At 37.4% G+C, this 12,375-nt stretch overlaps 1 protein-coding gene across 1 annotated transcript; it reads right to left on the bottom strand.

Moving 5' to 3' along the window:
• Positions 1 to 1,155: 1,155 nt before the first annotated feature.
• LOC145774740 (uncharacterized) lies at positions 1,156 to 11,445 on the bottom strand. Its single transcript, XM_082586039.1, has 3 exons — positions 10,190 to 11,445; positions 2,645 to 2,786; positions 1,156 to 2,305 (listed from the first exon to the last, which is right to left on the bottom strand). Exons 1-3 carry the CDS (start codon positions 10,287 to 10,289, stop codon positions 2,194 to 2,196), a joined length of 354 nt encoding a protein of 117 aa, XP_082442165.1. The 5' UTR covers positions 10,290 to 11,445; the 3' UTR covers positions 1,156 to 2,193.
• Positions 11,446 to 12,375: the final 930 nt, after the last annotated feature.

The following is a 12,375-nucleotide window of genomic DNA, read 5'->3' as shown; positions in this document are numbered from 1 at the left end:
TTCTGAGGTGGAGAGCAGCTTTTGACATCACTTCCTGATGATGAGATTGTCTAAGCCACAATTTGTTATCCACTTAATTTTGTTAAATAGTGCCCCTTCTATCATTGCACCTGGACCCTTGCTTTTTCTTTCAGCCTCAGCAATTACGCGAAACAAGAAAATTTCATTTACATGAAACATACAATTAAAAGAATGTTTTTCGTGTCCAATATTTTCGATGATGAAATCAGTCACTCGTTTATAAACCACCACTACGGTACTGTACTTTATTAACACTGAGGGGGAGGGTCGCTACTCCTCACCCCGTTGGTCGACGTTGCCTTACATGCGAGAGTGGGAGCTCCCGATGTTGGGGTTGCTCAGCGAAGGCAAGTCGACCCTCGTGTTCTATCAGAAACAACTTAGGTTTGTGGTACGTAACGAAGTAAAGCAAAATCCCGAAAACAGATTTAGCTGCTTCGTGCCACATAACGCCCCACCAGTGTCTGAGGGCTGAGTTTGCCCGAGACACGCAAAGGTAGAGTGCCCTCACTGCCCTGCGTTGTTCTGAACGTCGGGGGTCATCAGTGCGGGAGAGGGTCGCTACTCCTCACACCCGTTGGTCGACGTTGCCTTACATGCGAGAGTGGGAGCTCCCGATGTTGGATTTGCTCAGCGAAGGCAAGTCGACCCTTGTGTTCTATCAGAAACAACTTAGGTTTGTGGTACGTAACGAAGTAAAGCAAAATCCCGAAAACGGATTTAGCTGCTTCGTGCCACAACACCACTACTCATGACCGAGTAGCCTATAGGTAGGGTTGCCATACCGTCCTTATTTCTAAGATTTGTTCTTATTTTAAAGAGCAGCATCTTTGAAAAATTAATTGTCCTTCTAAGAAATGTCCTTGCTACTACATATTTATGTGAGTCAGGATTTCCATCCTTGGTAACTATCAAAATGAACAGTCGAAACCGGTTGGATGCAAAGCATGACATGCGTGTTGCTGCTGCCCTATCAAAGGCGAAGCCACAATTGCATGTTCTTGTTGAAGACAAACAGCAGCATCCTTCACATTAACGAAATTAAATCGAAGATATTGAAAAACAATCTGCATTCGCTTTTTCTTAAATATAATAAAATAAATTTTGTTACCAATTTAATCTAATTGCGTTATGTCCAATTCATGCTGATTAAAAAGTTTCTCGGACTAGGCCACAAAGGGGGTCCACGCAAACCAATTTTTTTTTAAGAGATCCACGTTAAAAAAAAGTTTAAGAACCCCTGGCCTAGATGACCTTTTTAGTGCCCCAGTTTGAGCCAACCATTCATCTTAACAGAGGTGAGATTGATCTATTCATGCAGTGTTTCCTTGTCTTAACGGTAGGTAAGCAACTATCCACAATTCCACAAGTAGGCTACCATTTAATATTTAGGGCAGAAGCTTTCAGGGCTATGAACGACGAATATGAGATTTCAAATCGAACTGTTTTGCTGTAATCTCTGCCTAGATTCAGATGTTTTGAGAAATATAACACAACGAAATGCTGCACAGCGAAGTAATTACCGTACGTAATTTATGAGTTAAATTTCAGGGGCACTCTAGCTAATACGGTAAAAATATTCGATTGGTAAAACAATGGAAATGGGATTATAATACAAAGCAATGACAATTCAATCAAAGTTTAAGTTACAACACTTGCACAGGCCAATCGAATATGTCACTTATTGTCTCAGGAGACTTCGAACTTTCACGAGTTGATTGAGCATGTTAGAACTATGGTTAGAACAGAAAATCGCTCGCATGTTCTCTCTTCGCCAGGGCTGGTCAGAGGTTAACAACAAAACAATGCGTGATGAGATCAATGAAATGACGACTACTTCTGGCTTACTCTGCATTGATATAAAACAACGTTGAAAACACAAAAAACGTCGTTCTTTGTTCACAGCTCTGAAAACTGAAAAAAAGGATTTTCTGAAAAATTCGTCTAATTTCCACATATTAGCCTACGCTCTTTTACCGTTTTGAAACGATGATTCAACAACAAAATAAAATAAAAAATAAGTTGTTTGCTGTTTTAAACACAAGAAAATGCGACAAACATAAAGCGAGACAAACAAATCTGCCTTTATAAAAAGGAAAGTAAAAGATTTTGAATTTTAAAATGCAACAAAACAAAACATTGAAAAGTCATCGATGTAATGACACGATTAGTTTATCGCAACTTTATCGCGACAATGAATTGTGCGTATTTAATTTCTTCAACATTTCCAACTACTTTCCACGTATTCTTTGCTGCATCATAAGTTTCTATTGCGTCGGTTTCTCTGTAAATTATGATTGAATAAAAAATTACAACACGAAGCAATAATATTAAAAGACAAAACAGTGTTCAAAACTGATTGAATTAATTCAGTCAAATCAACGCTGTCGTTTGCAAAAGCTGGATATCGCAAATTTGAAATATTAAAAACAAAGTGGACTAATACTTGAAATTTTACATCAGCGATGGACAGATTCAACCAAACTATGTTTCAATAAATTGTAATCATCTCATATTAAGTTATTAGAATCTCGTATGTTTCTATTCACAGGTTGGTAGACTCCATTAATTCAACTTATTCATGCTTTCTATGCATTGATGACGTTCACAAACAACCACTCACCCTCCAGCGACATACACTATCCCTTCTATGACGCATGAACCGTGATAATATCTTGCAACGTTCATATCAGCAACATCGGACCATGCTTGCTTCCGTGGATCGAATCGTTCAACTGAAGATAGTTCGCTATAGCGATATCCTCCTGTTCGAACAAGGTTTCCAAGTTAATATTCACGAATTGTATAAATATTCTGGTAACCTTAGCTGCCTCGATGAAGCAGTGCAGACTTGTTATACTGCAAGGTTTACACCAAATAATCAACTCAAGTGAGACTAAATGGACGCAAAGTGTACCAGCCAAGATGATGAACAAACTGTCATAGCATCTGCATTGGCTTATTGAGTGAACGATTTCGAATGAGTTGCAAAAATAGCAAAATTTTGTTTCATCTCACAAGCACGAACATTCATAGCAAAATAAGCAAATACAGTAAATGTCATTTAAAAAATACATATTACATTTTATGCAAAGGCTCAATAAGTGACGTCATGCAATGGAAACATTTAGAAATCATAAGTGGTGAGATTTCGCAATCATCTTGAATCTGCGTTATAATGACACCCAGGGTTGAGATTTGTTCGGCTGGGGAGTGGGGATGTCGCGAGCGTGTTTTACCTGAATTTTGTGTTTATGTAGATTGCGCTAAATATCAATCCACTTTTTTGCTTCAGCACCGTCGATATTATGCACCGTGATTGCATTTATTGCCTTATTTTGGTTATTTATTATTGTGTTATAACGATTATTTGGTACCGCATTTTCAAATTTTTCCGTTTTATTTTAACATAAATATGACATTTCTTTCTGTCGTCAGTCATCTCAGTTTTACATCCGAAGAGTGCCAGGCTATTAAAAACTATTTTTCTACATTGTTTTGTAGTGGTTCTTCGAGCAAAATGCTCACTGCTCATGTTACAAATGAACAACTTGGAGCTGAAACAGAGGATAAAATAAGTGACTCTTCATCATTTTGTAATGCAAGATGACAGTAACAACAAGTGATTTTCTAAAAATCAGCATATTATATATTAGCAATGTCGATGATATTTGCAATTCAAAGACTGATACCAAAGTCATGAAAAAACTAAATGATGATGCAAAGGAATGCTATGCCATTAAGTTTCGTCGGATTCCACAAACATGTTTTGCAGTCAGATTTTTACACTTTGACTCGGTCAAAAAAATGGAATAAAAATTCCACAGAAATGAGTTTCAAATCAGGTGTTGAGAAAGAACAACTGCAGTAAATGGTCACATTTGATGGCTTATCACGCGTAGCAGAATATAAAATAAAAGATGCTGATCTAAACTTCGTTTTTGAAATACTAAATTACATGAGTCTCTCTGATTCCGTTCATCACTTCTTTCTGAAATCTTTAAGGTTTTCCACAAAGACACTGTTTTGACAAAAATATAAACGTTTTTGCTGCATACATTTGTGTGCAGCGAAAACGTACAACAGAGCATAGGCGTAGCCAGGAGGGGGCGAAAGGGGCCATGGCCCCCCAAATTTTCCAAGTTTGGATTCCGAAGTTTAGCCATTTGTTGAAAATGTAATAAAATTTGTAGAAACTCATAACGTTTTCCAAGACATCTGGCTATTAACACCCCCCAGGACTTGTTTTAGACACACAGAAAGACACCAATAAATTTTGCAAATCGTAAATCGCGTAAAGTTTACGCCATTTACGTTTCTTTGAACTAATTTGTGGAAGCAATTTCTGAATGGCTTAGTGTGTTGGATTTTTGTGTAGTTATTGCGTTTATGTGTAGCTGAGTTGTTGGTGTTCTCTAATTTTAGCCGCAGTTTTTGCCCGTTCGTGTGTAAGAGCTACCTTTAATAAGTTAATAGCTGTTTATCTGCTAATAAACTTCATACAAATATTACCCTGGAAGTGTTTCCAGAAAGCGCAATAATCCATTATTTGAGTGTAATTTTTCAAAAATTTTCCGGGGGAGCATGCCCACGGACATCCCTAGAATACCCGTGCCTTCGGCACGCTCTAACCCCTACCACTTTCATTGTTTCCCTTGCTCAACCAACCATGATACGCCACATCAAATGGCGATGTCTTAAATCAAACACTTTGTTGTTCTCTTCAATTCATCAAATATTTGGCCCCCCCCCCCAAATTTTTTTTCTGGCTACGCCACTGCAACAGAGCATGCTGCTGAATACTGGTTCACTTGTTTTATTGGTTTGTTACAATCTGCAGAATTCTGCTGAAGTTATTCCACTGTTGATAAATAAACAACTTCTGTCAAACAGTCTCCAAGATGAAAACTTGAAGCAACTTCAATTTGCCAACATTCCATTTCCCAAAGTGAAGCTTACAAACCAGTTGAATATTCAAAACGTGGCAAGATCGATTATGATGGGAACGGTTTCTGTAATGGCGACCTGCTAGCAAATCATGTATTGGTGGTAAAAGTCAATGTTTTATTTTTAGACCGAAACATTCAAGTATTTATCCAGTTGGAAACGAAAAAATCAGATACACTCGAAAATGTAGAAATTGCTCATAGAAGCTTCAAGCTGTTCATAATTGTGGACGCACAATTTCCTGTGTACTTGCTGGCAACGACAAACCGAATAATTCCGTTTGCTTTATGTTGAAAATTTAAGTAGGCTACTGGAATTTAATATCAAAATTTATTTTTAAAGCATTGCTGTATGTTCTTATTGAAGTTACCACCAATTCTTTATAAATTCAAGGAATTTTTTTCAAGTAATGATTTGACAATATCTCCTCTGTCATTAGGTGCCGCAATGTAAATCACTAAACTGGAAGTTTGAAGCAAAAAACTTATATTTAGCTGTTCACGACTTTTTGTGTCAAACAGGTTTATAAGAAAATACTTAACAGTTGCAGACTAATCAAAAACTAACCGAACATGGAAGGCCACGTACCGGTGTAGCCTTGTGACGTCACAATGACAGGCGTCATACTGGCAATAGTTCGTTTCGAAACTTTTCAAAGCAGAGGAAAAGTTAATGCAATGCAGCAGGTTGCTCGTGATTAATAAACTTGTTAAAAGTTTTGCAAAACTAAACAGCAAAACTTGTAAAGTTTCGAATTTTTGGGACTTTGTGAGATTTCTGTCAAATTGAGCAATGTTAGTTTGACCATTGACATCCAAGGACCATCCACATATTGGTCGCAACCCAGTGGTTGAGTAGCACTTAGCCAAGGTAAAGTTGTTCCCGTGCCTGGTTAGACGTGGGATGTCGCCAGTCTATGCTTTGTCATCATTTGTTCACATAGCTTCTCAAAGCGCTGTACACGCCACACTCAAAGCGCTGGACTGGCCTTGTGACGTAATCGTGTGTTAACTTACTCCAAACTGCGCTGTTCTGAACGCCACGAAGAAGGATTGTGAGTACCTGATTTAGTTTGTTTTAATACTTTTGATAATTATTTCGCTTGTCATGGACAGGGCCTCCAAGAGAAGTCAGCACTGGTCGGGAAACAATGCGAAAAATGGGCCCCATAATATTTTTTGCAAATATACAACTAATTTGTATCTTGCGTTGCATGTTCGTGTTAAGCTGAATTAACCTACTTTCCTCCGCATGAATAGAACTTCGTTCAATGTAAAAATCATCAATAATAATTAATCACTGGATTACACTTGCAGCAAAAATGCCATTGAGGCAAACTATTTTGTCTAGAAAGCTTTGTAAACACACAATAGGCTTACAGGCAACAAAATTAGTTCAACCATGGCCACCTATGGTTCAACCAAGCATTTAATTCAGGAGTGTCCAAACTTTTTCCCACGCGAGCCAGATTTGATAATAAGTGTTCGCGGCCAACAGCCACAATAATTTTTCTGAAAACTGCAAGTTGAATTTATATGATTTTTGTGTGTCTGCAGGCCAAAAATAGGCTAATACATTGAACAAAAACAGGCGCGGGCCATACTAAAACGTCTCGTGGGTCGGAGTTGGCCCGCGGGCCGGACTTTGGACATCCCTGATTTAATTCAACCCTTTCTGGACATTTTGCAATGCAAAGTTACGGATCACAGCATCAAATGATAAAATTTTGCGACGTCTGAATTGATGCACAACATGTAGGCCTATAGTTAGGCTTTTCAATCGATTTTGAGTCAAAGGCCTACTGGAGCGCAAACAATTCTTTACAAATTTCAGTAATTGCTAAAACCACCTTCTCAAAGCGCAACCGTTGGAGGTAGCTACCGGAACACAAAAAAAATCATAACAAAACTATTTGGAAAAACCTTTCGAAAGTTGCAATCAATGATTCCTTGTATTGATTTTGGGGTGGTTCGTTCTGGTTTGCAGCTGAAGTTTGCTGTGTAGCTTTTTGTCAAAAGTACCAACTCATCCAAAATGTCTTGAAAAATGTCATTGTTGTAGCCTACAAATGGTTTAAATTTGTCCCACATGCCTGCAACTGCACAACAGACATACGATGAAATTTTCATGTAACTTCAAACTCATCGACGATATGTTTGAGTTTGTTGATACCACGGCGAGCTATAATAGAGGGCGCCATGGTTGATACATTTGTCAATTCCAACAACTATCGAATTCTTTGCAATGTACGGTAGAATACATTTCCTTCGAATGATTCAGCTAGTCAAGTGGAGTTATAAAAGCGTTCTGTCCTCAGGAAAAGAAAATCATTTTCTTTTAAATTTATAATTTCCACTGCAACTTTAGCTTGCGAGCTGTAGCCTACTCTTCTCAGCTCTAACTTAGATTACATCTTCCTTTAATTTCATTAAATTCATCAGTGAATCTTGTTTAGGACCGTAATCCATATAGGCTAATGCAACAGTCACAAATTTAAAACTGCTTGTTGTAGGCTACTTTAGCATTGACTCAGCTTCCCAAGCTCTTGTTGGTTTCAACTTGATGCATTTAAGAAACGTCTTTAGAGCTTCAATTGCAAAAGGGTAATGTAAAGCATTGGGTTTGACTGCACCACGCCTTGATTACCCTCTCGAAGTCAATTTTCTTTGCAAGATGATAGGACAGCTTTCTTTAGATTTTTCAGAATTTTTTCTCTGACTGAGCTATAAATTTAAAGATGCCACAAGCTTACAGACAGTAGCGTATTTAGGGGGGAGGATAAAGGGCGATGGCCTCCCCCTAATGATCAGGTAAAAACAATAAAAAAAAATAAAAAATTTGCAAAAAAAAGTTGTAGCGCAATAATTGCTTAGATGATTCATATAGCGCGGAGGGCGGGGGTATACTTTTTGCAATGTAATTTGTCAACAGTTTTTCTTCCTTTTCTTGACAATTGCATGGCACAAATTCACGAGAGATTCAATGAGTACTGCTAGCTAGCTTTTAAAGTCAGCACATTTCTGCCTTCATTGATTCATGAAGACGAAGACTGCACGATCGACGAGATTTTCGACTTGTACCATGAAATGCTGGATGTTGAACCAAGCAATTGCTTTGCAGTTACTATTGAATTGCGAAGATGGAGAGCGAATTGGCTTGCAGTTTCTGTGGATAAACGACCTGCGACTCTTGTGGATGCGTGTCAAGCGGCTGAACAACTCGTCACTTATCCGATTATATCCATAAATTACTTCGAATCTTTGCTACGCTTCCAGTTACAACTGCCTCCAATGAGCGATGTTTCAGTTCACTAAATAAGTAGCCTACCTGAAAAATTATTACCGCACGCCCATGACCGAGCCACATTTGGATGTTCTAGATCAGATGTATTTAAACAAGGATATGGTACTCGAGTATGATGCAGTCATTGATATATTTGCCAAACGCAGCCATCGCATTAAACTGTAAACCGTCATTGCGAATCGCCGAGAGGCCAGAATGTTCTAGGCCCAAAGGTATTCGAGGTCGGAAGGACTAACTTATTGTTTATGTTCTGAAGTGTTTGATATCTTTTGTTGGTTCATTGACTGGAACAGTAACTTACTTCTGCGGATTCGCTCTTGATTTTGGATCCCCTTATCTGACGGTTTCAGCTAACCCTCTCCCCCCGTTCTGACGCATCATATGACATTTTGGTATACCCCACCCCTATTTAAAGGGTCAAATAAGTCTAATTTTAACCCAAGTAGAAAACATTTGAACCAATTAACAGCCATTTTCATCAAATTTGAGCTTACTGTGTAGCCTACTACCATTGACTACCCCATGTGTACTACTCCCAGTCCCTCATTGGCCTCCAACCGCCGAGTGACACAATGTCTTGGCCTCCCCCTAACAAACTTTCTAAATACGCCACTGCTTACAGATAATAATCAATTACTCCAAAAATGATAAGACATTTGAACAACGCTGTCTGTAGGCAACATTATGAATTCAAACTAGATTTAAGCAACAACATCCATAAACAAAAAACTCAAACAAAGAAAAAACTCAATACCTTTCAAAATCACATCATGAGAACTGAGAAGCATAACCAACAAAAGGCTACTTGACCATACGAAAACAGAAGATCTTTTAACTATGACAAAATTACATCCAATTGCAGCAATAATAAAATCAAAAGTTTTAAAACTGTTCGGCCACACTAAAAGATCACAATTCGGAATCAGCAAAGTTTGCACAGAAGGAAAAGTAGAAGGAAAAAGAAAACGTGGCAGACAACCAAAACGATGGCAAGACAACATCCAATCATGGACCGGACTCAACTTGGCGACACTGGGCGAGCTAGCTCAAAATCGCCACTCTTGGAAGCAAATAACTCATGTTGATGCGCAATCTGCTGCAGGCGGAGATGATGACTGATGATGATCCATAAACAAAAATATACCTTTAACTTTCCCAGATAACTTATGTTGGATACAACATCCTATGCCTGACCAACGCAGATTTTGAAGTTAAGGTTCAGTTGTCAAGCAAAAATAGTTTCCGCTTAGCTAAAACAGCACCAGTTTTCAAGTTGAAACTATCAATACAATCGAAACCGTTCAGTGATACAGAAATCATTTCAGCTTCAGATTTTACGTCTTGAAGCTGTTCAACATCGCCTACCTTAACACGAAAATGATTTGTTCTTGATGAGAAGCATCGAGAGTGACATTTACAATGCTTGAGAAATACTTGGAACTACGCACTTCATTCAAGAATTTGTTGATTATTTATTTGGTACATTTTTACTTTATTACTAAAAATGGGCCCCCCTCAAAAGTGCAAAAACAAAAAAACTACTCGTTTTTCCTTTACAATGTTTTGCTAGGGGAGAAACTGGCCCGACTTCCCCCCCCTCTCGGAGCCACTGGTCATGGAACCCAAGCCTGTATAAACAAACGATCCAGATACCACGCCAACGAAATGGTTAATAAAGTCAAATCTCAAAAGTTGAGAAAAAAAGCTGGTTAAATATTTTTTAATTTTCCATTAACTTTTTTATTTGTCAACTTTGAAAGATTTTCTCATGCTCGCCTGGAACTTAGTTGCGTATTTTCTATTAATTATATTGAGCTGATCAGAAAAACTTCAGATTCTAGATGTCCTAGTTGTTATAAACAGATCAATATAAACATGGCAACAAACGTTGATATCATAATAATACAACCGATCCTACCTATTGCATAGACTTGATCGTTCAAAACTACTGCAGGGAAACCACGTCTTTTAACTTTCATCGACGGAATTCCTCTCCACCGACCTTCTCGTGGATCCATGCATTCCACTGTGTTCAACCATCCATTGTTATAACCACCGACAGCGTATATCAACCCTGTTGGAGATTGATGGTTTGTTAATAACAATATTCCAATTTCATCTCCAGATTTCGTTATAATCAATGCTTAAATAAAAAAATACAACACAAAGTGATTGTTGTGACTGTATCAATGATAATAATGATGGAAGGTGCGACGACTACAGGAGTGCTGCACACCAGCAACTACATCCCGTTCATTTCGCAAACTCAAAAATTGGACATTAAATATTTACTTTCCAAAAGTTCTTAAACTTGAAAAAATATTTTCTCTTCTTTAACATAAATATAAATCAAAATAAAGTGCAACAAACAATTTAGTTTTGCTGAAAGTTATGTAAAACATTGTCACGCTATTACGGTAGTATTGTAATTTCAACATCTTTTGATAAGCAACAGGTGTGATTGTACATACACAAAGAAGTAATAAAGAATTTGTAACACATCCTTATAGGCTAATGTTTCAAAAGCAGTATGGCGCCATATTTCATGACGACACAAATATGGCAATCTAGCGAAAATGACAAACTCGGCAACTATCAGTGACAGCATCTGCATGCGTATGTCGCCATTCCCAGGATGAAACCTGGCGAATATCATTACATACATTAAACAGCAAAAATATCTCAATGAGTCAATCTAAAATTGAGTTATTTTTGCATAAAAATGAAAATCAAACTGTGAAGTCGAACGAAAATATACAAATTCTCAATTTATAACTGTACGGCTAAGTCCAATATAACGTACAAAACTGGCACATTTTCAAATTCAAAGCTAAATTTTTAGAGTGATCGGTTTAATCATGTTTTTGCTATTTCGTCACTTAACTACCAGAAATCGTTATTTAATTTTATACAAAAGATACATAAAACTTGTAAGAGAGTGGCTACATATATTTAAGCATAAAAGTGTCCGACAAGTAAACATCTCAAAAACACTTCACTTACTTTAATTTGACGCAAAAGATTTTGTCTAGATTTCGTTTCAAATTAAATTGCCAAAAATTTCGTTTTCATTGTAAATAAACGTCATTTCGAGCAAACATAAGCTACTGTACTTTCCACTAAGTCAAAAGAACAATCATTGAGACAAAGAAAATAATGAACTTAAAACAGAAAACTGTAACAATCGGTGACACAAAAATAACACAACCAACAAACGTGCTGTTGTTCCTCGTTTTATATCAAGCAAGTCGGAATCGTGCTTTTTCCACCGATGCCGACGCCAGATACATCACACACCTTCCGACTCCACACAGTCCTGATAAGCTCAAATAATTCCACAAAATTTAGAAATAACAATTGCTGCATGCGATATTATATTAAGACATGAATTTTACAAAATATTCACGATTTGCTTGGAACGCTAAGATCACAAATTATTTTAATTTTATTGAAAAAGGAAATCAAATAAAAAGAACGGACCCAACATTTGGTGCAAAGTAAGTTGGTGCAAAGTGGATAATGTTAACAAAAAGTATTGAAAAGTTAACTTCTGGATGAACAAATGTGCAAACATTTTGCATCTATTTTTTTCTCGGGTTTTACTCTAACGATTTTTTTTCACTACAAACAGTGTGTTGCACTGGAAGACTATCATTTTGCTAAGGTAGCTTCTATCTCATGTCTCATTACGTGTAGTGAGTTGGATACACAGATGTAAGATGCGTGGTATAAACTGAAAAGTTTTGTGTTGGTTTCAATGTTTTGTGTGTTTCATGGTGTGCATTAGGCTATTCTTCATTTGTATGCACTGGGACTGCTTGAAACAAACTTTGTCGGGTCAAAACGAATCGAATTCCTTCACAAAAAGGTTTAATTCAAAACAAAATTAAGATGCATACTTTTGATTCTCAACTGGTGGCACTGAAGAACTCATGAGAACATTGCAAATGCATAGAAACAGAAGCAAAACCAAGGGAATGGACGGTCGCAGCGTCTTACTTTAAGGAATGTATGACGTGAAAACAATTAGTTTCAACCAGATTAAAAAAGCGAATTGAGCAAATGAATGCAAATTACGCATGCATTTTATTTCTCACAACACAT

This window comes from Aplidium turbinatum, chromosome 7 (assembly GCF_918807975.1).
Source record: "Aplidium turbinatum chromosome 7, kaAplTurb1.1, whole genome shotgun sequence".
Lineage (NCBI taxonomy): Eukaryota > Metazoa > Chordata > Ascidiacea > Aplousobranchia > Polyclinidae > Aplidium > Aplidium turbinatum.
This window is presented reverse-complemented; position numbering and strand designations above follow the sequence as displayed.